We start from the raw sequence: 22461 nt of genomic DNA, 5'->3' as shown, positions 1-22461 counted from the left end.
TGTAGCCACTGTGTTCTCTTAATCTGAAAATACTGGAAGCAGTGCTAAGTAGGTAAGAGAGGAGTAATAGAGAATTATGTAAAGATGTGAATAGGATAATTTTATACTTAATTATCATTACATATATATTTATAATTACTGTAATACTATACATTTGCTTATCACTCATATTTTCTTCATACATCAAAATCAGAACAAAATACATTATGTGTTTACACACGTGTTCAGGAACCTTGCTATCTTCCTCTGAGTCTTTTTGAAAATTTAATTTATTGAATTGAAAAAGAGAGAGACACACAGAGAGAGAGAAACATCAATTTGTTGTTCTACTGATTTACACAATTTACACATTCATTGGTTGATTCTTGTATGTGCCCTGACTGGGAATCGAACCGGAAACTTTGGCGTATCAGGACAATGCTCTAACCCCGTGGTCGGCAAACTGCGGCTCGCAAGCCACATGCGGCTCTTTGGCCCCTTGAGTGTGGCTTGTCCACAAAATACCAAGGCCTGGGCGAGTCTATTTTGAAGAAGTGGCGTTAGAAGAATTTTAATATTAAAAAATTTGGCTCTCAAAAGAAATTTCAATCGTTGTACTGTTGATATTTGGCTCTGTTGACTAATGAGTTTGTCGACCATTGCTCTAACCAACGGAGCTACCCTGCCAGCGCTTCCTTTGAGTCTTGATGCTCTGTGATCAGATGCTCTGAAATCATTTGCAATGTACTTTGTTACTGACTTGGAATGACAAGTAATTTTGCAATGATGCTTTTTAGACAGGTATGTCATTCTTGGAGGTCACCGTGATTCATGGGTGTTTGGTGGCATTGACCCTCAGAGTGGAGCAGCTGTTGTTCATGAAATTGTGAGGAGTTTTGGAATTCTGAAAAAAGAAGGTAATGTGAGTGAAGAGTAAAAATGCTTATTTCTTTGAGTCTCAGCTTAGTTCCCTGTTGACTGAGTGTAAAAATGTCTCCTCATAGATTTGTATGAAGGGTGAACTGACAGGATACACGCAGACTGTGTCATCTGAGTAGCACAGAGTACTTAGTAGTAGCACAGAATAGCTTTTGATGAACTGGGCTATATTACTTATGTTGGTTAGTTAGTTATATTGCTTATTCATGCTTGCATTTATATAGTAATATTTACTCTATTGATATTTATATATTAAACTATAATCTGAAATAAAGGAATTACACCGTAAGTGGTTGCAACTAAGATGGAGGTGGTTTTCCTTACAGAAGAATACACACCAGAATTAGGTCATAAGCCAAAGCTTCCTGGCCTGGGAACCGTGAGAGGAAGTTCCTGGGTTCTTCCAGCCTCACACCTCAGATCAAGTGTACTAAGTAACTGAGGAGATCAAAGCTTATTCAGAAAAATACTGGTCTTCTCAACTAATGAGATACTGTCAAAAATTCAATATCTGCATATTCGTAAACCCCAAGCTTTGGATTGCTCTCCAGAATTTAGGTTTATACTCTTAGCACCATTATTTCAGTCATTTTAAATCTTCATATAAAATCCAAATAAAGTTTAGTTTAAATAGTTGCTTTTTAAAATAATTACTATACAATGACAACAGAAAGTCCACTCTATTTACTGACCCTGCAAACAAGGTGTCTTGGGGCTGTAAATGTGATCCCTATTTTTTTATTTTCATTTTTTTAGCAACAAGAAAACAAAAGTAAAAAATATGTTACGTTTCATGATACTTATTTTCTCAGAGAAATGGTGCTTTCACATGTGTTATTTATTTGGAATTCGTAGCCACCAGGGAGAAGTTAACCTACTTATTTTTATTCTCACTTTACAATGAAGATAACCAAGGTTTACAGAATCAGGGAACTCACTCAAGGTTCTATAGCTAGTGTTCGGCAAAGACAGAGAACCAGGGCTTAAACTCAAATTTCTGGCTACCAGTCCACAAAACCATGATGTCTCTCTTTAAAATAAAGTGTAAAGGTGCTTTATTTTTTTTCCACACAGCTATGTTATATTTTTAGAAAACAAAATTATGGAGACCTGAATTTGCATAGTTTATGAATTCTGTAGTGTTTAATATTATTACAAAAGCTTTCATGATTTTGTAAGATTTCCTGTGTTAAGTAGAAAACATCACTGGGATCATTCTAGAGCATGCCAAAGAACGCAAAGATGAAGAATAATATTAAATGAAATTTGAATGATGCTATTAAGAAACGTGACAAAAATGAAACACTGAACTCAACTCATATAGGGATACATCTTCTGAATAAGCACAAATGAAATAGTTATGAAAATAAAGAACACTTACCTTTTTTTGGATCACTTATTAAATGCTATATTTATAAATACTAATAATTTAATCCTTCCAACAATCAAGTAGTATCTTTACCTTGTTATTCCTGGAGTACCAATGAAGAAACAGAGGCTTAGTAAGTTTGAATGGCTTTCCCCTGGTCATACTGCTAGTTAGTGAAAGAACCAGGGTTTGACATAAGACCTTTCTTTCACACCAGTGTTACTCTAAGCCATATCATCTTCCTGTTGAATTTTATGTAGGTTTCAGTAGCCACAGACATTGACATTGTTAACTGAGCTTCTGTTGAGGAATCCTGGCTCAGTTGAGTGAAATCATACAACCAGCTGACACTGAACAATCACATGATGCCAGAACAACAAACAGGAAGAGCTGTCAAGGATTTTCTGTTGTATCTGCTCTCTAAACAGAGACCACATCCAGCACTCTCTTCTTCTGCTCGAGGCAGCTGCGGGTCACAGGTGGTTTCCTACGCTCGGCCAATCTTTATAAACCTAAACAATCCATGATTTTGTTTGTTGTTGTTTTTCCTGTTGGGCTTGGCAATGTTGGATAAAGTTTGCATTTTTTCAGCATTTATATGTATATACATACTATTTTAGGATGGAGGCCTAGAAGAACAATTTTGTTTGCAAGCTGGGATGCAGAAGAATTTGGTCTTCTTGGTTCTACTGAGTGGGCAGAGGTTAGTTTGACCGTTTGCTACACAATATATATTTTCATAATGAGACAGCAGTTCGAATCAAATTCTCAAGGATGTGAACATAATACGTGAATCCAGTGAAGCAATATATCCGTGTTCAAAAATCAACAATAAAAATATCTCTGTCACCAAAGAACTAAGTTCCATTTGAACATTTCAGAGCCAGTTAATGTCTGTTGTCAAAATAACTTTATTTTCTGTGAGTGTGATAGGAACTAAGTAAATTCACTAGAAACCAAACAGCAAAATAAGATACCATGTTTCTATTACCTTTTCCAAATTAGCTCTTAAAGCTAAGCACAATGAAATAACCTCTGAGCTTGTGTAGTAAGGTATATCTTTCACAGCTATCTTCTCTATATCATAATGACCTACTCTGAATCAAATCATGCTTAATTGTCTTCCCTAAATCATAATGACCTACTCTGAATTAAATCATGCTAAGAGTGAGGCATAAAGTCCCACCACATAATATTTATGAGGCCCCTTGGAAAGTAATTTTTACTTGCATGTATTGTTGGCTTTGTGTAATAGGCATTAGCTATAAATATATCCAAAGTTAACACTGATTCCATTCACTTCAAGTCATGTAATCAATATTTATTGGGCTACTATTATGCTCCATGGATTATGAGAAGACCTGTAACCTTCAATTTTCTTTGGGGGAAAAATAAAAGTAGTATTTCTGTAGACAAGAAAGTTTATGTTGGCATCAGGAAGAGACTAAATATGTTAAGATTTTGATTTGTCTCTTTCAAACTGTTTTCATCATGTAGAGTTGCATATTTTTTTCTGTTTTCTTTCTTATATTCAAGATGCTTAGGAAATTGCATATTTAAGAGATTCAGAATCCATTTGACGTCTCAAAAGAAACTGCTAACACTTCCTTTTTTTAAAAAATTGCAATGGTCAATGTTGACCAGTAGGTGGTGGCATTCTACAGGAGAACTTCATATTTCAGGGTAGAGGACATTGGTATTCACATATTTTTAACAGGTATATTTGAAATAACAAGATTCTGTACTGAAATAATGAGATATTCATGAGAAGACTTCCACTGAAAGGATCTCTTATGTCATTCATATTTACTAAAAGAATTTCTTGAGGGATAAACTATACTATAGTTAAGAAATCAACTTCCTTTCCTTTTACCAAATTAAGAATGTGGACAGTCTTATCTTACATTTTAGCCTTAAAAATGTTTTGTTACTCTTACCAATATTTTTTATTTAAATTCTTTCAAACGAATAATTTTTATAATCTTATATGTCAAATTTGTGGATAATTTGGGCCAGTTCAATTCAGAAACCTGCACACATTTAATGGAGGTGTGCATTTTTTAAAGGGAGAAGGTATGGCTGTATGTTTATGCTTTTTCTTCTTTCATATCATAGGAGAATTCCAGACTCCTTCAGGAGCGTGGTGTGGCCTATATTAATGCAGATTCTTCTATAGAAGGTGAATATCATTGGTCTCCATAGGAAAAGATGGGATCACAGAAGTAGGAGCAGTTTAGTTCATACACTAATAAGGAAGGCAAATTGACTGGCATGTGGTTAGGGGGCTTAATCACAAGGAACAACAACAGCCTGTAATAATTGGAATGGAGAGTCTAGGTCAGTGGTCGGCAAACTCATTAGTCAACAGAGGCTTGCTAGCCGCGTGTGGCTCAAGAGCCGCAGTTTGCTGACCACTGGTTAGGGTATCTGCTATTGCTTTGTCAGGCTCCTGCCCCTGACTCACTGCAGCTGTGAGCCCCAGAGAGCTAATTTGGGAAAGCCAAACTCTGCTTCATTTCGTCTGGCAGATTACCTTGTATAGAGTAGCACTTCAGTAAATACCTGTTAAATGAATAGGTGGATCATGGAACTAAAGATTTCAATCATTTTAGAATGAGGTAGCACAAAAGGTATGATTTTGTTCTTGTTGTTCCCAGACTAATGGATGTTCATTTTTATTTATTTAAAAAATGTTTTTCAATTAGTTGATATTCACAACTAGTGTGAACATACTGTGATTAGACATTTATATAACTTACTAAATGGTCCCCCAATAAATCTAGTACCCATCTGGCACCATACATAGTTAGTACAATGTTATTGACTATGTTCCCTTGCTATACTTTGCATCCCATGACTGTTATGTAACTGCCAATTTGTACCTCTCAGTCCCTTCACCTTTTTCACTCCGCCCGCAACCACTTTTGATGGAGGCATGTTGGCCTTTACATTTTCTTCTTTGTTCACATGTGTGAGCTACATTGCCTCCTAACTTAGTTTACACAGTGCATTTCAGTTATTCTTTCCTTCTCATCTTAGGTTCATGGCTAAGGGCCTGGCCCTCTTCCTGTCACAGTCACTTCCTAGTTGTGTGAGCTCAGATTGTTACTTTCTATGTCTCAGTTTTCTCACCTGTATATGGAGTTACTAAAAGCACATACCTTGGCCCTAGCCAGTTTGGCTCAATGGATAGAGTGTCGGCCTGCGGACTGAAGGGTCCCGGGTTAGATTCTGGTCAAGGGCACATGCCTGGGTTGCGGGCTCCAGGGGGCATGCAGGAGGCAGCCGGTCAATGATTCCCTCTCATCATTGATGTATCTTTCTCTCTCTCCCTCTCACTTCCTCTCTGAAATCAATAAAAATATATTTAAAAAAAAAAAAAAAAAGCACATACCTTAAAGGCTCTTGTGAGGGGAAAGTGGTTTATATTTGCAAACCTCCTAGACTTTTGTCCTGCACAGAGTGAATCTTCAAAAAATGTTAGCTTGTATTATTACCCTTACTTAAAAACACATAGTAAGATGAGACACTTTGCCACATAGAATAAATACTCCATATTTTTTCCAAAGTAGCATACTGTTCTCTTTATTGCTAGTCTTTTTTAAGATTTGATTTTTAATGTGTTTTTTAAATTTATTTTTTGTCATCTCATCTGTCCTTTTTAATGCAGATTTTTAAATCATTGGATTTTACTGATTATGTCATTCTCTGTTGTAAAATGCTACATTGGCCTGGCATGGCTCAGTGGTTGAGCATCTACCTATGAAACAGGAGGTCACAGTTTGATTCCAGGTCAGGGCACATGCCTGGTTTGTGGGCTTGATTCCCAGTGGAGTCGTGCAGGAGACAGCTAATCAATGATGTTCCTCTCTCATCCTTCCTCTCTCTCTCTCTAAAAACAACAAAACAATAAAAAACATAGTTTAAAAATAATAATAATAATAATAATAATAATAATAAATGCTGCATTGTCTCCCCATCATGGTCAGGATTAAGAACAAATGACACAAATGTATATAGAATTTAGCTCCCACAAGTCCACAGTGTAGTTTTCGTAAGTGCATTATACGTAAAAGTTAAATACTTACGATAACTCTGTGAGGTAAATATTGTTATCCCTCTTGTACAGAACAGGGAACTGAGATTCAAAGGGATTAAGTAACTTTCGCAAGATCACCCAGATTGTAAAGGGTGGGGCTGAGATTCAAATCTACCTGCTCTGTTTTAACTTTATCTTTCTAACCACTACATTCTTACTACCTTATACAGGTTTTTTATCTCATATTACAGATAAATGGTTCTGCTTCTTGTCTTTTTTGTCCAGAGGTAACCTTTCAGAAAACATGACATTAGGCCAGAGGTCTAAGTGAAGTGGGAGAGTAAGTCCTGCAGCTCTAATGCCAAACACTGTTCCAGGCTGAGGGAACAGTGTGCACAAAGACCCTTAGAAGGAGGCTGTGTGGGCAGAGTGAGAGGTGAAGGTTTGGGCAGGTGACCTGAGGTGGCTTCCTCTTTGGCACTGAGGACGATAAGTTTTGATTGGACTCAGGTTTTAAAAGGATCATTTGACTAAGGAATTAAGAGTGGTCTTTGAATGAAAAAATAAAATAAAAAGAAATAAAAAATAATCAAACTTCTGGTCTTTCAGGAAACTACACTCTGAGAGTCGATTGTACTCCACTGATGTACAGCTTGGTATACAACCTAACAAAGGAGGTACAAATAATTACATATAATTTGAGAAAATCTGTGTTCAGCAAATGCTATTGTCTTGAGATACCATTGTTATGTTAAGCATCTGTGTTGTTTTATAACTCCTCTTTTCCTCATATAGCAAATATCCACTCCATAGGACATTACATCTAATAAAATGTTTACACACATTATCCCATTTCTCCCCTCACCACCCTGAAGCAACATGTCTACACCCCCACTTGAAAACTGGGGCTTAAAAATCATTAGCCACTGAAGTTACACAACTTGTCTAGTAGTTGAACCGAGACTTGGTTCTGGGGTTTAATGCCTTAATTTTAAAACTGGTTTATACTCCTTAATATAATGAATGATATCAAGTAACCCAGGATGCAAAAAGACAAGGTTTCTGATTGAGAAAGGATATAATTAAAAACACACGAAGTGCTGGCTGCTAGGGACAAAGCAATTTGGGGAAGAGGCTAGTTGAGAACATGTACCTCTTTCCTGATTTCCTGACCTCCTGACCTGGGCTCCATTCCACTGAGTCCTACGGGGCTGGGCTGACAGCTACAGTTCTCTTACGCTGACAGCAGCTCCAGGTACTGAACTTGGTGGACAGGTGATGCCTGAATCCATAAAGGACAGGTAACTCTTCACTTTAGTTCTCCTGCCTCATAAAACCATTGTTCCTGAAGTTAGTCAAAATGAATGAGTTTTTGGAGTGGCAGATTTTTCTTGTTACTGCTAATTTGCATTGGAAAGGGAAAAAAAGACTTTCCCATTTAACTCAGTTGATAGAGCATCTGTTGACCCACGGGCTGAAGGGTCTCAGGTTTGATTCTGGTCAAGGGCAAGTAACTCAGGGTGTGTGAGGAAGACAACCAATCGATGTGTCTCTCTCACATCGATGTTTTTCATCTCTTTCTCTGTCTTTCTCCCTCCCTTTCACTCTCTCTAGAAAATCAGTGGAAAATATCCTCAGGTGAGGATTAACAACAACAAAAAACAACAAAAAAAGAAAAATATAATATTTCCCCTCAGGTAGGGATTTTAAGTAAGACAAATAAACTAAACTTTGGTTTCAAAAGCATGGAATTTAATCTTATAAATTAGCATTTCCTACAGGACTAGAAAAAATTAATTTGAAAAATATATTTTATGTTGTTAAGAGCTCCACCATTTACCTGCGATTTTATCAATTTCCATAAAGTGTATAAAATTTTAAATATTTGAAACAGGGTATTTCAGTGAGTTCCCACTGTTCATGTAACTTAAGGTAAATGCTAAGGACACGTGGCAGCTGTATTTGTTTACTGGGACAATTGCATTAATACTACTCTCTAGGTCAACTTTGAAATAACGTGATGATTGACAGTTTTGGGTTTTGTTTGATTCTGTTTTGTTTGTTTTGGGAAAGTGAATTGCAACATTTCAACTTTTAGCGATAAACAGAGAATTTAGTCTTATGTTTTTACACTGTTCCAAATTTGCATTTCTTAGAATAATTGGAGTGATACTGTCCATTATACCAAAGTGTTGTAAATTTATAAGCTTGAGTAAAATTATTTTGTTGCTGTATTTATTCATAGTTTATAAGTTAAGATGTAGCATAACTTCTCTCTCCCCACACTTATGCGAATTTATTTGTGTCCCCATAGACCTTCATACATACCTCTGTTACAGCACCAAACACATTGAATTCAATGTTCTTACTTACATTTCCCACGAGTGGGGAGTTTAAAAAGTGTCTTATTGAACTTGGTATTCCTGGCCTTCACAACAAGTCTTAAACAGCATAGGTACTCTATAGGCTTTTAAAAATGGAATTTGTTGAAAAATAGAACATAGGACATTTATTAAATATAAAATAAAAACATTATATGCCATATACTGTTCAATAACCTATGAATAACTAGGGAACATTAATTAAAGTTTATTTGCTAAGTGGTTTTGCCATCACATTTCATGTTCTGAGTCTAGAATTCAACAATAGGTCGTATTTTACTTTGTTTTCTCATCTGTAAAACCAGAAAATGTATTTAAATCCCAGTATTAAATGCAATTACAATATATACTCAATTAATTAAAGAAAATATTAGTGCATTTATTTTGTTATATATTACTTAATGACTTTAGCAACCGTGTTGGAAAAGAAGAAATATTGAAAGAAATACCTTCCCGTAAATTAACTTACTTCTTTTCCATTTTTTTTTATGAGGAAAAATAATGTTTTTAAGAGTAGCACCACTTAATTAATTAAAAGAGATAATTTTTTTAACATAATATAACCATTCCTTTGAATATAGTGGCTTGGTATAATATGTGTAGTCTCTTTTCCATACATTCCATGTATTGTTTATAATAGTAGTGAGCATTTTCCCATATTGTCAGAAACTCATTGTAAATCTTAATGACTACTAAGGTACAAATTACTTCCCTAGTTGTTTTTTTTGTTTGTTTGTTTTTGTTTAATTCTCACCTTAGGGAATGTTCATTGATTTTAAAAAGAAAGAAAAGAAGACAGAGAGAGGGGTGAAAGAGAGAGAGAAACATCAATGTAAGAGAGAAACATCAATTGGTTGCCCCCTGTTTGCATCCAGATGGGGGATTGAACCTGCAACCTAGGTATGTGCCCTGACCAGGAACCAAACTTGAAAAACCTTTTTGGTGTTGGGGCAACACCCCAACCAACTGAGCAACCTGGCTGGGGTACTTCCCTTGTGTTACTGAATATAGTTTAGCTATTCATTTCCTGGTTAATGGACATTCAGATTTTAAAACATCTGACTCATAAGTATCCTCTCTCTCTTTTTAACGTGTGCAGCTCCAAAGTCCTGATGAAGGCTTTGAAGGCAGATCTCTCTATGAGAGCTGGAATGAAAAAAGCCCTTCACCAGAGCTCATTGGCATGCCCAGGTAAATAATCAAACAAGCAAAGAGACAAAACTCTCTACTGAATTTAGAATGAGATTGTGTTGGAAATAAAACAGATTTTTTTTCAATCATTAATAAAAAAAATTTATTTGTTTTAAAAATTCTCTAACATTTGATAAAGGAAAAGTGATGTTGAGGTTCTCAAAATATTACTATGTATGTGTTTGAAGATAAATCTCTAGGCCATCAAGAGATGCTTTCCTTTTCAATAGATAATATATATGCATGGTAAATAAAAGACTATAATGGTTGAGAGTAATTCCCCTCATATTTCCCCTACTGACTCTATAAATTATCTTATTTTCTGAACATCATACAATTAACAAATATTTTAGTTACTGTAAGAAAAATATAGACACTATTGCAGTTTTGGTTGTGTAAATCAAAATTAATTTTAGACTGTAATAGGATATACAAAAAATATATTTATTTGAGTAAAAAGGACCCGTGGTCCTAAGGATATTAAGGCTGGAGATTTTAGGGGAAGCCCCAGGGGGAAGATCTTAGTAGAATATTCAGCAGCTTTCCAGGTGTGTCCTTTCATGGTCAGGGTCTGATTGATTGGTCAAAGTCAGGACTCGGGGTTATTATTCAATACAGCTGGACCCTGAGGTCAGCTGTGGCATCCCTTGTCTGGTTTTGCTGCCTTTCTGGGCCTGGAGCTGAAATACAACTGAGGCCTAGATGTTATCTGTAGGGAAGAAAGCTCAGGAGGTCCCTACCACAAGACCAGCCACATGCTAAGGGAGGATAGGTCACCCTGGAAATGAGATCCCACCCTACAATTATCCATTGCTGGGCATCTGGGGTTTTCTGCCCTGGTGACCTTCTATACCCAGCCTATTGACCTTGCTTTGCTCATGTCTGTCTAACTTCCTACCACAGAATCTAATGCTATCTCCAGATATATAGTGTCAGTATTGAGATGACTGGTAGGACACCCTGTTGGTTTCCTGAAGAATTGCTTGTTGTTGATGTGGAGATAACCCCCTTCCTCCTGTCCCACTCATTGGAATGGGAACCCAAAAGAACAATGGACACCCTAACAAAATATTCTTGGAGTAGATATTTTGTGATCAAAACTAATATTCTATCAAAAAATTTTTCTACATGTCTAAGGTGATACATTTAAAAATTATATTTAACTTTTACTATAAGAATGATGTTTAATTAATCTTTAATCTGTACTTGACGAAGAAATCTCAAATAATTATGAATTTTATCCCTACAAGGATTAGCAAGTTGGGATCTGGTAATGATTTTGAGGTGTTCTTCCAAAGACTCGGAATTGCTTCAGGCAGAGCACGGTATACTAAAAATTGGGTAAGTCTATCCATAAGTAATTCAGGATTATTTAGAATACATTTTAGCTAAATAAATCATTCTGAATCCATAAAAGTGACTGAAGCACTAGAGCAGTGGTTCTCAACCTTTCTAATGCCACAACCCTTTAATACAGTTCCTCATGTTGTGGTGACCCCCAACCATAAAATTATTTTCGTTGCTACTTCATAACTGTAATTTTGCTACTGTTATGAATCGTAATGTAAATATCTGTGTTTTCCGATGGTCTTAGGTGACCCTGCTAGCGGTTCTCAACTGTGCACGGCGGTGTGGGGGGGGTCCCTCAGCCCAGGCTGCATCCTTTTGCAACATGGGAACCCTAGGGGGATGTCCAACTGCCAGTTTAGGCCTGATCCCACAGGGTCGGCAGTCGGACATCCCTCTCGCAAGCCGCTCACCTGCCTGCCTGGTTGTCCCTAACTGCTCTCCTGCCTGCCTGATCATCCCTAACTGCCTCTGTCTTGGCCCCTGCCACCACGGCTTCCAGAATGACATCCAGAAGGTCATTTGGCTGTCCGGTCTAACTAGCATATTATGATTTTATTATGATAGATATATATTAGAAGCCCGGTGCACGAATTCACACATGGGTGAGGTCCCTCTAGGTGGCCTGTGGAGATCAGGCCCCAGCTTGTGCCCCCAGCCTCACAGCCCCGCAGCCCTGCCTGGCACCCCACCTTGGCCTGGTGCCACCTCCTCACCTGCTCCACCTCCCACTGCCGCAGGACAATTGGCAGGGCGATCATGCCCCCATTCGCTCCCACCTTGGCCTGGTTCGCTCACCTGCTCCACCATCCTGCTGCAGTCCTGCTCTCATTGGGGCCCATCAGGGCCGGCAACACCTCCACTGTTGCCCGCTGCCAGCACCACATCTCTAATACCCACCATTTCTGCACCGCCCCCTGGTGGTCAATGCACATCATAGCGAGCGGTCAAACTCGCCGTCTCCCTCCCGGTCTCTTGGTTGAATGACCGCACAAAGGGATAATTTGTATATTAGGCTTTTATCATATAGGATATATATATTTTTTATTGGTTTCAGAGATGAAGAGAGAGGGAGATAGAAATATCAATGATGAGAGAGAATCATTGATTGGTTGCCTCCTGCACACCCCCCACTGGGGATCAAGCCCGCTAGCAGGGCACATGCCCTTGACCAGAATCAAACATGGGACCACTCAGTCCGCAGGCCGACGCTCTATCCACTGAGCCAAACCAGCTAGGGCCAACTGATCAGTTTTATGTATTATCCACTTACCTCTTACTAGGGATGATAGGCATTCAATTTTCCCATATGATCTCTACTCTCAACTCGGTATATAGTGACACTATACTTGTGAATTAGGAAACTTTTATTGTTTTCCTCCATGTACCCATAACTAATTTATCACAAACTCTTCAAATATTCAAACACATCAAGTGATGTGGCAGATTTCATTATCCCCCAAGGTTTGTTCTCTGGTTCTTCTGGGTTCTCCGGTTGTTCTCTCTGCCTGGGACACAGATCCTGCCTGTGAAATTTTCCTTCACAGAGAAATCTGAAGGTACCTTCATTTATCTCCTCTATTGTATCTTCTGTTCTCCGGATTTTGTTTCCTCCTCTTTCTTGTATACTCTCTCCTTGTTTTGAAGCACATCCTTCAGGCACTTCTTGAAAAAGGTGTATGAAAGCTAAAGACCATGCATGTCTGAAAACATTATCTATGCCACACATAATTCTTCGATAGTTTGGGCATTAATTCTCGGTTGAAGATTCTGTACCCTGAGAAATTTGAATTCATAGCTTCATTGTTTTCCAGCCTTGAGGATTGCTATTGAGATTTTGGGCCATTTGATCCCAGTTCCTTGGTCTCTGATATTTTTTAAAAGAAGATTCTTAGTATCTTCTCTTTTTTTCTTAGCGAGTGGGAGGGAGTGAGGTGAGGAGAGAGAGAAACATTGATGTGAGAGAGATACTATAATTTTAAATTTATACTGAATAGCTCTCATTAACGCATGCATTCACCATTCACCATGAGCAAACAAATGCACCAGGCTGGGGGGTGGCTTAGTGCACATGAAAAATCGGCCAGCAAGTTTAAAACTGCTGTAGAAATCAGGCCAGTGACAACGGAACCAATTAATGCGTGGGATGTGGTGTGATCACATGCTAATCATTCCTCAAACATTATTTATGAGTGGTGACACTTGGATTTAAATATGTAGACTATAGTTGTAGATATGTAATATTTCTTTATGTCAGTGAAATTGCTACAGGGCTTTTTTTTTTTTTTCAATGTATGGCCCATTTTCTAAAATTTGTTAAAATAACAGTGACTTAATAACAAAAAATTAACCTGTTAATTTAATTATAAGCAAATCTAGGTTAAAAACGTTTTAAAAGGAACAGGATGTTAATTTTCACATTTCACCTAGGGACAGGAAATTTTGTCCATTAAATCCAAAGTCTGTTAAATCAAGGTCTGTAAAATTAAGGGTTTACTGTAGTCAAAATTTGGGACAGGTTTTCATATTATATTAACCTGTTACTAAGTGGCTTATTGAGGTATTTAAATACTTTCCTGTATTCATTACTGACCAAAATAGCCTAATTAATATTCATAGTAAATATGTATTTTATTATAACTATCTTACAAGAGATATATTTTATTCTTTGCTTTTTTTGTAGGCAATAAACAAATTCAGCAGCTATCCACTGTATCACAGTGTTTATGAAACCTATGAATTGGTGGAAAAGTTTTATGATCCAACTTTTAAGTATCACCATGCTGTGGCCCAGGTTCGAGGAGGGATGGTATTTGAACTAGCCAATTCCATCGTGCTCCCTTTCGATTGTCGAGATTATGCCGTGGTTTTAAGAAAGTATGCTGACAAAATCTACAACATTTCAATGAAACATCCGCAAGAAATGAAAACATACAGTGTGTCCTTTGGTATGCTACACATTTTCAGAATTCATAATCTGTATGTTTCTGTTAATCTCTAAAATATGATGACATGCCTGAGGTCCATTTTGTCATTTATTGTTGTTCTACATGATCAAATATTTTCTTTATAGCTATAAGTGCATTTTTCCCCCACTTGTGCTTATCTGGAAATATACAAAATGTTAATACTTTGTAAAATACAAAGAACAGCTTACACTATTTTTCTCTTTGCTTCAGTTATAGAGCAATACCATTAGGTCCTAATTTCTCTTTCAGACTCACTCTTTTCTGCAGTGAAGAACTTTACAGAAATTGCTTCTAAGTTCAGCGAGAAACTGCAAGACTTGGATAAAAACAAGTATGTGCTACATAAAGGAGTTCGGTGTTGAAATATCTTTGCAAGTTTTTGCTGCTTCTGTCCCTTCACTCTAAGCATATAGGCTGCCATCTCTCTCAAGAAAGACCCACTTCTGACATCCTGAGTGGCAACTGTGCTGCTGAGAAATGCTGATGCTCCTTCACTGCCAACTCATTAGTGCAAAATCCCCAGCTGACCATTGAAGGGCCTCCACCGCCTGACCAAAGCCTTCTCCAGCTTTATCTCTTGTGCTTTCAGTATCTCTCCATCAGACTTCAGCCAAACTCTTATTCCCGAACACACCTTCTTTCTCCCTCTCCTTAAAGTCATTACGTCTGCAAAGAGTTATTTTCTTCCACTTCCACGTGGAAAAATTTTATTTATCTGGAATAACAAATATTGTAAAGCCATTATTTTTGGGTTAATTCTGTATAAAGTCACAAAAATAAAACGTAATTTGAACAGATTTTTAAGATGGGAAATAAATAATGTGAAAACATTAAGGAATTTTTTTAAAGGTAGAAATTTGAAGGTGAATATCTCTTTATATTAAACATATTACAGTGATACACATATCAAATTCTCGGGGATTGATGCAAGAATACATTGAAAGAGCCAGGGCCAGTGTGTTCAGTGGATTAAGCATAGTCCCACGCACCAAAAGGCTGTTGGTTTGATTCCCAGTCAGGGCATATGCTTGGGTTTAGTGCTCCATCCCCAGTAGCAGGAGGCAGCTGATTGATGTTTCCCTCTTCCTCTCCCTCTTCCTTCTTTTCTCTCTGAAAATCAATAAAAAAATCTTAAAAATCAATCCATAGAAAGATCAGAGTAGACGGTCCAAAAATAACTTAGTGATATATAAGGTTGTATTTGTAATGAAAGATACATAAAAAGGCCAATGGGAAAAAAATGACGTATTAAAAATAATGTTGTATAAGCTTTTTTTAGGAACTGATAAAAAAAAGTGAATTCAGCCCTCTGGTTTGGCTCAATGGATAGAGCATCGCCTGCGGACTGAAGGGTCCCAGGTTTGATTCTGGTCAAGTGCACGTGCCCGGGTTGCAGGCTCGATCCTTAGTAGGGGGCATGTAGGAGGCAGCCAATCAATGATTCTCTCTCATCACTGATGTTTCAATTTCTCTCTCCCTTTCCCTTCCTCTCTCTGAAATCAATAAAAGTATATTTTTTTAAAAAAAGTGAATTAAAAGTCTCACTTCACATTGTATGCAAACATAAGCAACAGGTGTGGAATAACTCTGTACTAAAATTAAAAATTTTGGAAGTAAAATTTCAAGTTTAGAAGCCACAGGGAAATGACAATACAACCAGATATGAGAACAAAGCAATGGTTAATTATATAAAATTTAATTATCAAATACAAAGATAAAAGAGTGGGAAACCTCTTCTGAAGTCCCCGAGGGACAGCCCATCTCCTCACTATTGCCAGAGGATGGTGCGGGGGAGCTCACATTGTCCTCACTAAGACCCCCCACTTCCCCCAAAAAAGCTTGGGAAACCTTTATCGGCAGATTTGAAAAGGGGGGTAATATATACATTATAAAAATATTTTTTTGAAAATTGATAAGAAAATCCAAAATATCCAAATTGGTAATACTGGCAATGGAAAATATAAACAAATCTAAAAGAGGTATACCACCTGTGTAGAAACAGATATAAAAATATTCAAATTTATTAACAATTCAAAAACACAAATTCAAATAATGTTATACTATGTGCATATCAAATTAGTAACTATTTTAAATGTGGTTGTACCGATTGCTATAGGCTATTCACTGAAGCATTGTCAATTGTTTTAACCTTCTAGAAAATATACATATTGCTGAAGTTTTTAAGAACCATCACATAGTTCTTACACTTTGCTGTAGTATTTCTGTTTCTTGAATCTTTTTCTTAAGGAGCCACAGGTTTGAAAGAAAAAATAAAAGGCTTCTCAAAGAAAAATATGGATTATAATCCCAAATAATTAAAATTAATCATAATACTTCAGAGGAAAGAAAATACTTAAATAAGATACCCACCAATTTAAACATTATGTAAACATTAAAATTTATAATTATAAAAGAAATATAAGGTATTTATAATAAAATGTGAAGTAAACAAAAAGTATATAAAATTGTAAATAGTTGATTACATTTTTTAAACTTTTTTGGTTGCTGTTGTTAATCACCTAAGGATATTTTTTTCCCACGGATTTTTTTTTTTTTTTCATAGAGAGTGGAAGGGAGGGGGAGAGACAGAGAGAGGGGAGAAACATCATGTGAGACAATTCTATTGGTCAGGAGTGTCTTGACAGGAATTGAACCCATGACCCTTCTGTCTTCAGGCTGACGGTCTAACCACTGAGCAAGCTGGCCAGAGCTCGTTGATTATATTTTTATGGCACAAACAGAAAGAGTAAACCAATTTGTGTAAAAGTTGTGTTATCCTGGACTATTAGGGAGATTTTATTCATTATACTTTACAATATTTTCCAAATATTTTATGTGCCAAAAAAATCAACAATGAAAAATAAATTTTAAAGAGATCCCAAACACCATATATTCTATGAGCTGATTTTCTAGTCTTAAAATAATGATATTTCTGGCAAACGTATGGCTCAGATTATGGCTTTCAAGGACACTCGGCTTTCACGTCCTTGAGTATTTCTATATTTGTTTTATTTGCTCTAAATGATACTTTAGGTACAGTTTGTGTCTCTATGTTATTGTGTTTATAAATTCTGAACAGTGAGAGCAGTGCAGTGCATGTCATAATAGCAAATACTGGCTAAAATAAATTAAACTGGATGTTGATTTCTCAACTAAAACTAAAATCTGAGAAGACACTCCTTTTTTTAAAAAAAAATATATTTTATTAATTTTTTACAGAGAGGAAGGGAGAGGGATAGAGAGTTAGAAACATTGATGAGAGCGAAACACCGATCAGCTGCCTCCTGCACACCCCCCACCGGGGATGTGCCCACAACCAAGGTACATGCCCTTGACGGGAATCGAACCCGGGACCCTTCAGTCCGCAGGCTGACGCTCTACCCACTGAGCCACACCGGTTAGGGCGAGAGACTCCTTTAATCCTGCTTTTCTTGAATCAATTTCTTGATCCATCAAAGGATACAGTGTTGACTCCTTGGTACCTTCATGCTTACATAGTGCTCAGCCTGAAGACCTGTAGTTCTCCAGTCTCCCTTGGGAGACAAGCATGCTTCAGGAGTGAAAGGTCCCGTTTACAGAACTCTGTTCCAACCAGTACCTCCCAGGGTTACTTCAAACTGAATCTCTCTGTAAAAGAAATGTTTGAAAGTTTTCAGTGGTAGCCACAAGACCAGAGAGAGAGAGAGAGAGAGAGAGGGAGGGAGGGAGAGAGAGAGGTGTGTGTATTGAAATTACATCCATGAGTAGATTAATAAGATACCAAGATGAAAAAAGTCTTGCATATGCCTAGCCAGTTTGGCTCAGTGAATAGAACATCGGCCCGTGGACTGAAGGATCCTGGGTTTGATTCCAGTCATGGGCCCATATCTGGGTTGCAGGCTCGATCCCCAGCCTTGGTCAGGATGTGTGTGTCTCTCTCACATTGATGTTTCTCTCTCTCTGTCTCTCCCACTCCTCTCCACTCTCTCTATTAAATCAATGGAAAAATATCCCCGGTTGAGGATTAACAACAACCACAAAAAGTCTTGCCTGTATTTGAATACCCGGGTTTATCAATTAATTGTTATTTCAATATAATTAAAAGTTACTGTCATTTTTTTTATTAGCACACATAACTATTTTTGTGGTTTTATAAGCCTCACCAAAATAGTGTTTTATAAACTTTTAAAAATGTAACTACATTATTGTTTTTAATGGGAAAGTATAGGAATTTAAAATATATTTGCATTGTTCAGTTTTGTTCTAAAATTTTTGTTTGCTAGGTAGTGTACTCATTTTCATGTTGTTATAACTGTATTCATTTCTTTTTCAGCCTAATGTTATTGAGAACTATGAATGACCAACTGATGTTTCTGGAACGAGCATTTATTGATCCTTTAGGGCTACCAGACAGGCCTTTCTATAGGTAAGGGGAAAAAAATGACTCATTAGAATTCCATTTCTATTTTTAGCACTGTAGAAAAAATGATCATAATTGATTTTTTGCAAGCAAATAGAAAAAGTTAAAATACATGCAGCATATGGGGACTATACTGTTTCTTCTTTATATGACATAATATGATCACTATGTATGTTTCTTCTTAGTGTCTTGTTTCTGATTATACTAGTAAAAGAATATATGTTCATTATAAGAAACTTAGAAGACCCAGGAAGTCCCAAGGAGAAAATAAAAATCTCCCCTTTTCCATCAGTTAGACATAAAATTGTATTTATATCTTGATGTGTATAATTTTAGCCCTTCTCTCATTTTAAATATATTTGTGTGTGTGTGTGTGTGTGTGTGTGTGTGTGTATATATATATATATATATATATATATATATATATGACATAATGAATATATACAGGGTTGGGCAAAAGCAGTTTTACAGTTGTAATGCAAATAAATAATACAATCATAAATAAATAATAATATAATAATAAACTGTGTTTCATGTACTCACAACTGTAAACCTTATGCCCATCCCTGTATTTATAATTAAATATATACAATATATAACAATAATTTACTCTTCTAATATTGACGTTTTGTTTTTGTTTTTTCTTTCTAATTTTGACAGATGTAATTATTTCTGTCCCCAGGTTGGTCTTACTAATAAGTATTGCAGAATGAATTAATTATTGAAAATTAGAAATGGCCCAATCTTTCTGTAGGGATTATCAAAGGATTGGAATTGGCATAAGGGCATTATCCAAACAGGGTGACTCGTTCTCCTATGGTGGGATGATTATGCAGGAAGCAGAACTGGTTTTTTGTTAGTTTTTTTGTTTGTTTTATTGATTTCAGAGAAGAAAAGAGAGGGAGAAAAAGCTAGAAATATCACTGATGAGAGAGAATAATTGATTGGCTGCTTCCTGCATGCCCCACATGGGGATCGGATCAAGCCTGCATCCTGGGCATGTGCCCTGACCGGGAATCGAACCGTGACCTCTTGGTTCATAGGTCGATGCTTAACCACTGAGATATGCTGGCTGGGCAAGGCAGAACTGTTTTTAATGATTCCTCATACTTTTATGAGTAGCTAGGCATTCACACATGTTTGCCTGGCTTCTTTTTTTAAAGAGGAGGGAAAGCAAAATAGTAAGTTGATTGCTCACAAATAGGACTTTATTAATCAGAGTTTTGCTACATTTCAGGGGATAGAGTGGAAAGATTGTTCCTGATTTCTTCTTTACTTAAAATATATTTCAGAGAGGAAGAGAGAGAGAGAGAGAGAGAGAGAGAGATCAATGATGGGAGAGAATCATTGATAGGCGTCATTGATAGGCATCTCCTGCATGCTCATCAATGGGGAATCCAGCCTGAAACCTGGGCATATGCCCTGACCTGGAATTGAACTGTGACCTCCGGGTTCATAGGTAGACTCTTAACCAGTGAGCCATGCCGGCCGGCTCTTGTTTACTTTTTATTTGTTCTTTCCGAGCTATTATAGAAACTGACAGAATTCTCAACAAAACATCTCCTTCTGCCTAGGTCTGGTTGAAGATTACAGAACTGTTTTTAATGATTCCTCATGCTTTAAGCTGGGCATTCTAACATATTTGCATGGCTTCATTTTAAAGAGGAGGAAAAACAAAATAGTAAGTTGGCTGGTCACAAATAGGACTTTCATAATAGAGTTTTGCTGCACTTCAGGGGTTAGAATGGAATGGTGAAAAGTCAGCACTCTTTTGCCATGTGCCTTAAGACTGATCAGGCCTCAATTCCCCCTTCTTTCAAGTACTAATATTAAGTGTTTTAGAGTTTATTTTTAAGCATTGTAAAATTATAGGTGAATTCTGTCAAGTGTGGCCTGCGAAAGCAAAGTGTAGGTGACAAGCTGTTTTTGCTATCGTTATTTTTGTTGCTCAGAACCACTTTGTCTTTTTAAAGTTAAATATAGCTAATTAATGCACAGCCATTCCGAAGACTAGTCTTTGGAGGTGATTGAACTTGGAAGTTGAGACGTACATGGCTTACTGAAATCATAAAATTAGAATTATGCGATCCAGGAATTGTAGCGTGCTCCTGTTTTCCCTTGTATATGTCACTGGGCAACTAACAGATAGTAAACTATTTTTTATCAACAGGCATGTCATCTATGCACCAAGCAGCCACAATAAGTATGCAGGGGAGTCATTCCCAGGGATTTATGATGCTCTGTTTGATATCGAAAGCAAAGTGGATCCTTCCAAGGCCTGGGGAGAGGTGAAGAGACAGATTTCTGTCGCCGCCTTCACTGTGCAGGCTGCAGCAGGGACGCTGAGAGCAGTAGCCTGAGGCGCTGCTGTGGAGAACACAAGTTGAATTGGTATCTGTCGCTCAGAAAGAATCCTCATGGGTGTACTGACAAACTAAAAATTAAAGTTGTGTGTATCTTAGTATTTATTTCCTTCTCCCTATGGATCAAAACAGAGAGATAGACGATTTTTATTCTCTAGTTATAATAGGTTATCCTGGAATTGAAGGAGTGTGTTAAAATGAAGGTGAACAGCCTAATATGTCAAGACTTATGTGGCATTATCGGGGAATCAAGTCTAGTTCAGCACTTCCAAACCTACTCCTGGCATTGCGCACAAAGATAGCATCAGTTTGGCCCTGGCCAGTATTGCTGAAGGGTTAGAGCGTTGGCCTGAGCAATGAATGGTCTCAGGTTTGATTCACACTCAAGGGCTCATACCTGGGTTGCAGGTTCTATCCCAGGCCCTAGCCCAGGTGTGTGTGGGAGGCAACCAATTTATGTACCATTCTCAGATCTCTCTCTCTCTCTCTCTTTCTCTCTCCTTCTTCTCCCTCACTACCTTCCACTCTCTCTAAAAGTCAATGGAAAAATATCCTCAGGTAAGGATGAAAGGAAGAAAGGAAGGAGGGAAGGAAGGAATGAAGGGAGGGAGGGAAGAAGGGAGGGAGGGAGGGAGGGAGGGAGGGAGAGAGAGAGAGAGAGAGAGAGAAAGAAAGAAAGAAAAAGAAAGAAAGAAAGAAAGAACGAAAGAAAGAAAGAAAGAGAAAGAGAGAGAGAGAAAGAAAGAAAGAAAGAAAGAAAGAAAGAAAGGAAAGAAAGAAAGAAAGAAAGAAAGAAAGAAAGAAAGAAAGAAAGAAAGAAAGAAAGAAAGAAGACATGTTTGTGTGAGAGCACACAGGAAAATTCATAGGGCTGCACTAAGTCAGATGCCTCAAGCCCTGCCTGGCCCCCAAGGCTGAGAGGATACTATCTTATCACATTAATTAGACAACACGTGTAGTGAAAAATAATAAAGAAAATAACATTTGTAACCCCTCTGAACTGAATAACCATACGAACAAAAGGAACATTACCATTATCCTTGGTCCCCACCATGTGCTGTTGCCTGGTGTGCTTTTCTCTCCTGGCAGAGATACCCACTTTCTTGAATTTTGTTGCTGTTTCCCGTTATTTATAATTTTACCACATATGGCTAGATCGCGTACGTGTTTTTGGCTTTGTGTATTTTTTGAGCTTTTTATAATAAATAAAATTATACCATGTGCATTATTCTAGGACTTGAGTTTTTTCACTAACCTTGGGAGGCTGACCCATGCATTATTGTGGCTGTACTTCACTAGATCTCACTGACACAGAGCATACACTTGCGTGAATATTACATTTATGAGCCAAGGCCCAGGCAAGATACAGAAACATCAATAGGGAAAGCAACCTGTAGGTGCACTGGACCAGGCCTGACCAACTGAGCAACACCTGCCAGGGCTATATCTTATTCTAGGGGCTACATTAATCCACAAATTTAATGC

General features: G+C 37.3%; 1 protein-coding gene across 2 annotated transcripts in view; it reads left to right on the top strand.

The window, feature by feature from the left end:
• FOLH1 (folate hydrolase 1) overlaps positions 1-22201 on the top strand; it is a 52845-nt gene extending 30644 nt beyond the window's left edge. Inside the window, exons 10-20 of one of the 2 annotated variants that reach the window (XR_013959141.1) lie at positions 777-896; positions 2908-2990; positions 4403-4466; positions 6936-7003; positions 9807-9898; positions 11149-11239; positions 13929-14193; positions 14464-14545; positions 18527-18619; positions 20188-20294; positions 20784-20888. Coding sequence is in view for 1 of the 2 variants with exons in the window: in XM_080643205.1 (XP_080499331.1) it covers positions 777-896; positions 2908-2990; positions 4403-4466; positions 6936-7003; positions 9807-9898; positions 11149-11239; positions 13929-14193; positions 14464-14545; positions 18527-18619; positions 20784-20973 (1148 nt within the window). In the remaining variant the exon portion in view is untranslated. Of the gene's footprint in view, positions 1-776; positions 897-2907; positions 2991-4402; positions 4467-6935; positions 7004-9806; positions 9899-11148; positions 11240-13928; positions 14194-14463; positions 14546-18526; positions 18620-20187; positions 20295-20783 lie in introns of both variants that reach the window. The other variant, XM_080643205.1, reaches the window with a different exon arrangement.
• The last annotated feature ends 260 nt before the right edge of the window (positions 22202-22461 follow it).

The sequence above is a fragment of the Plecotus auritus genome (genome assembly GCF_963455305.1).
Source record: "Plecotus auritus genome assembly, chromosome: 9".
NCBI lineage: Eukaryota > Metazoa > Chordata > Mammalia > Chiroptera > Vespertilionidae > Plecotus > Plecotus auritus.
This window is presented reverse-complemented; position numbering and strand designations above follow the sequence as displayed.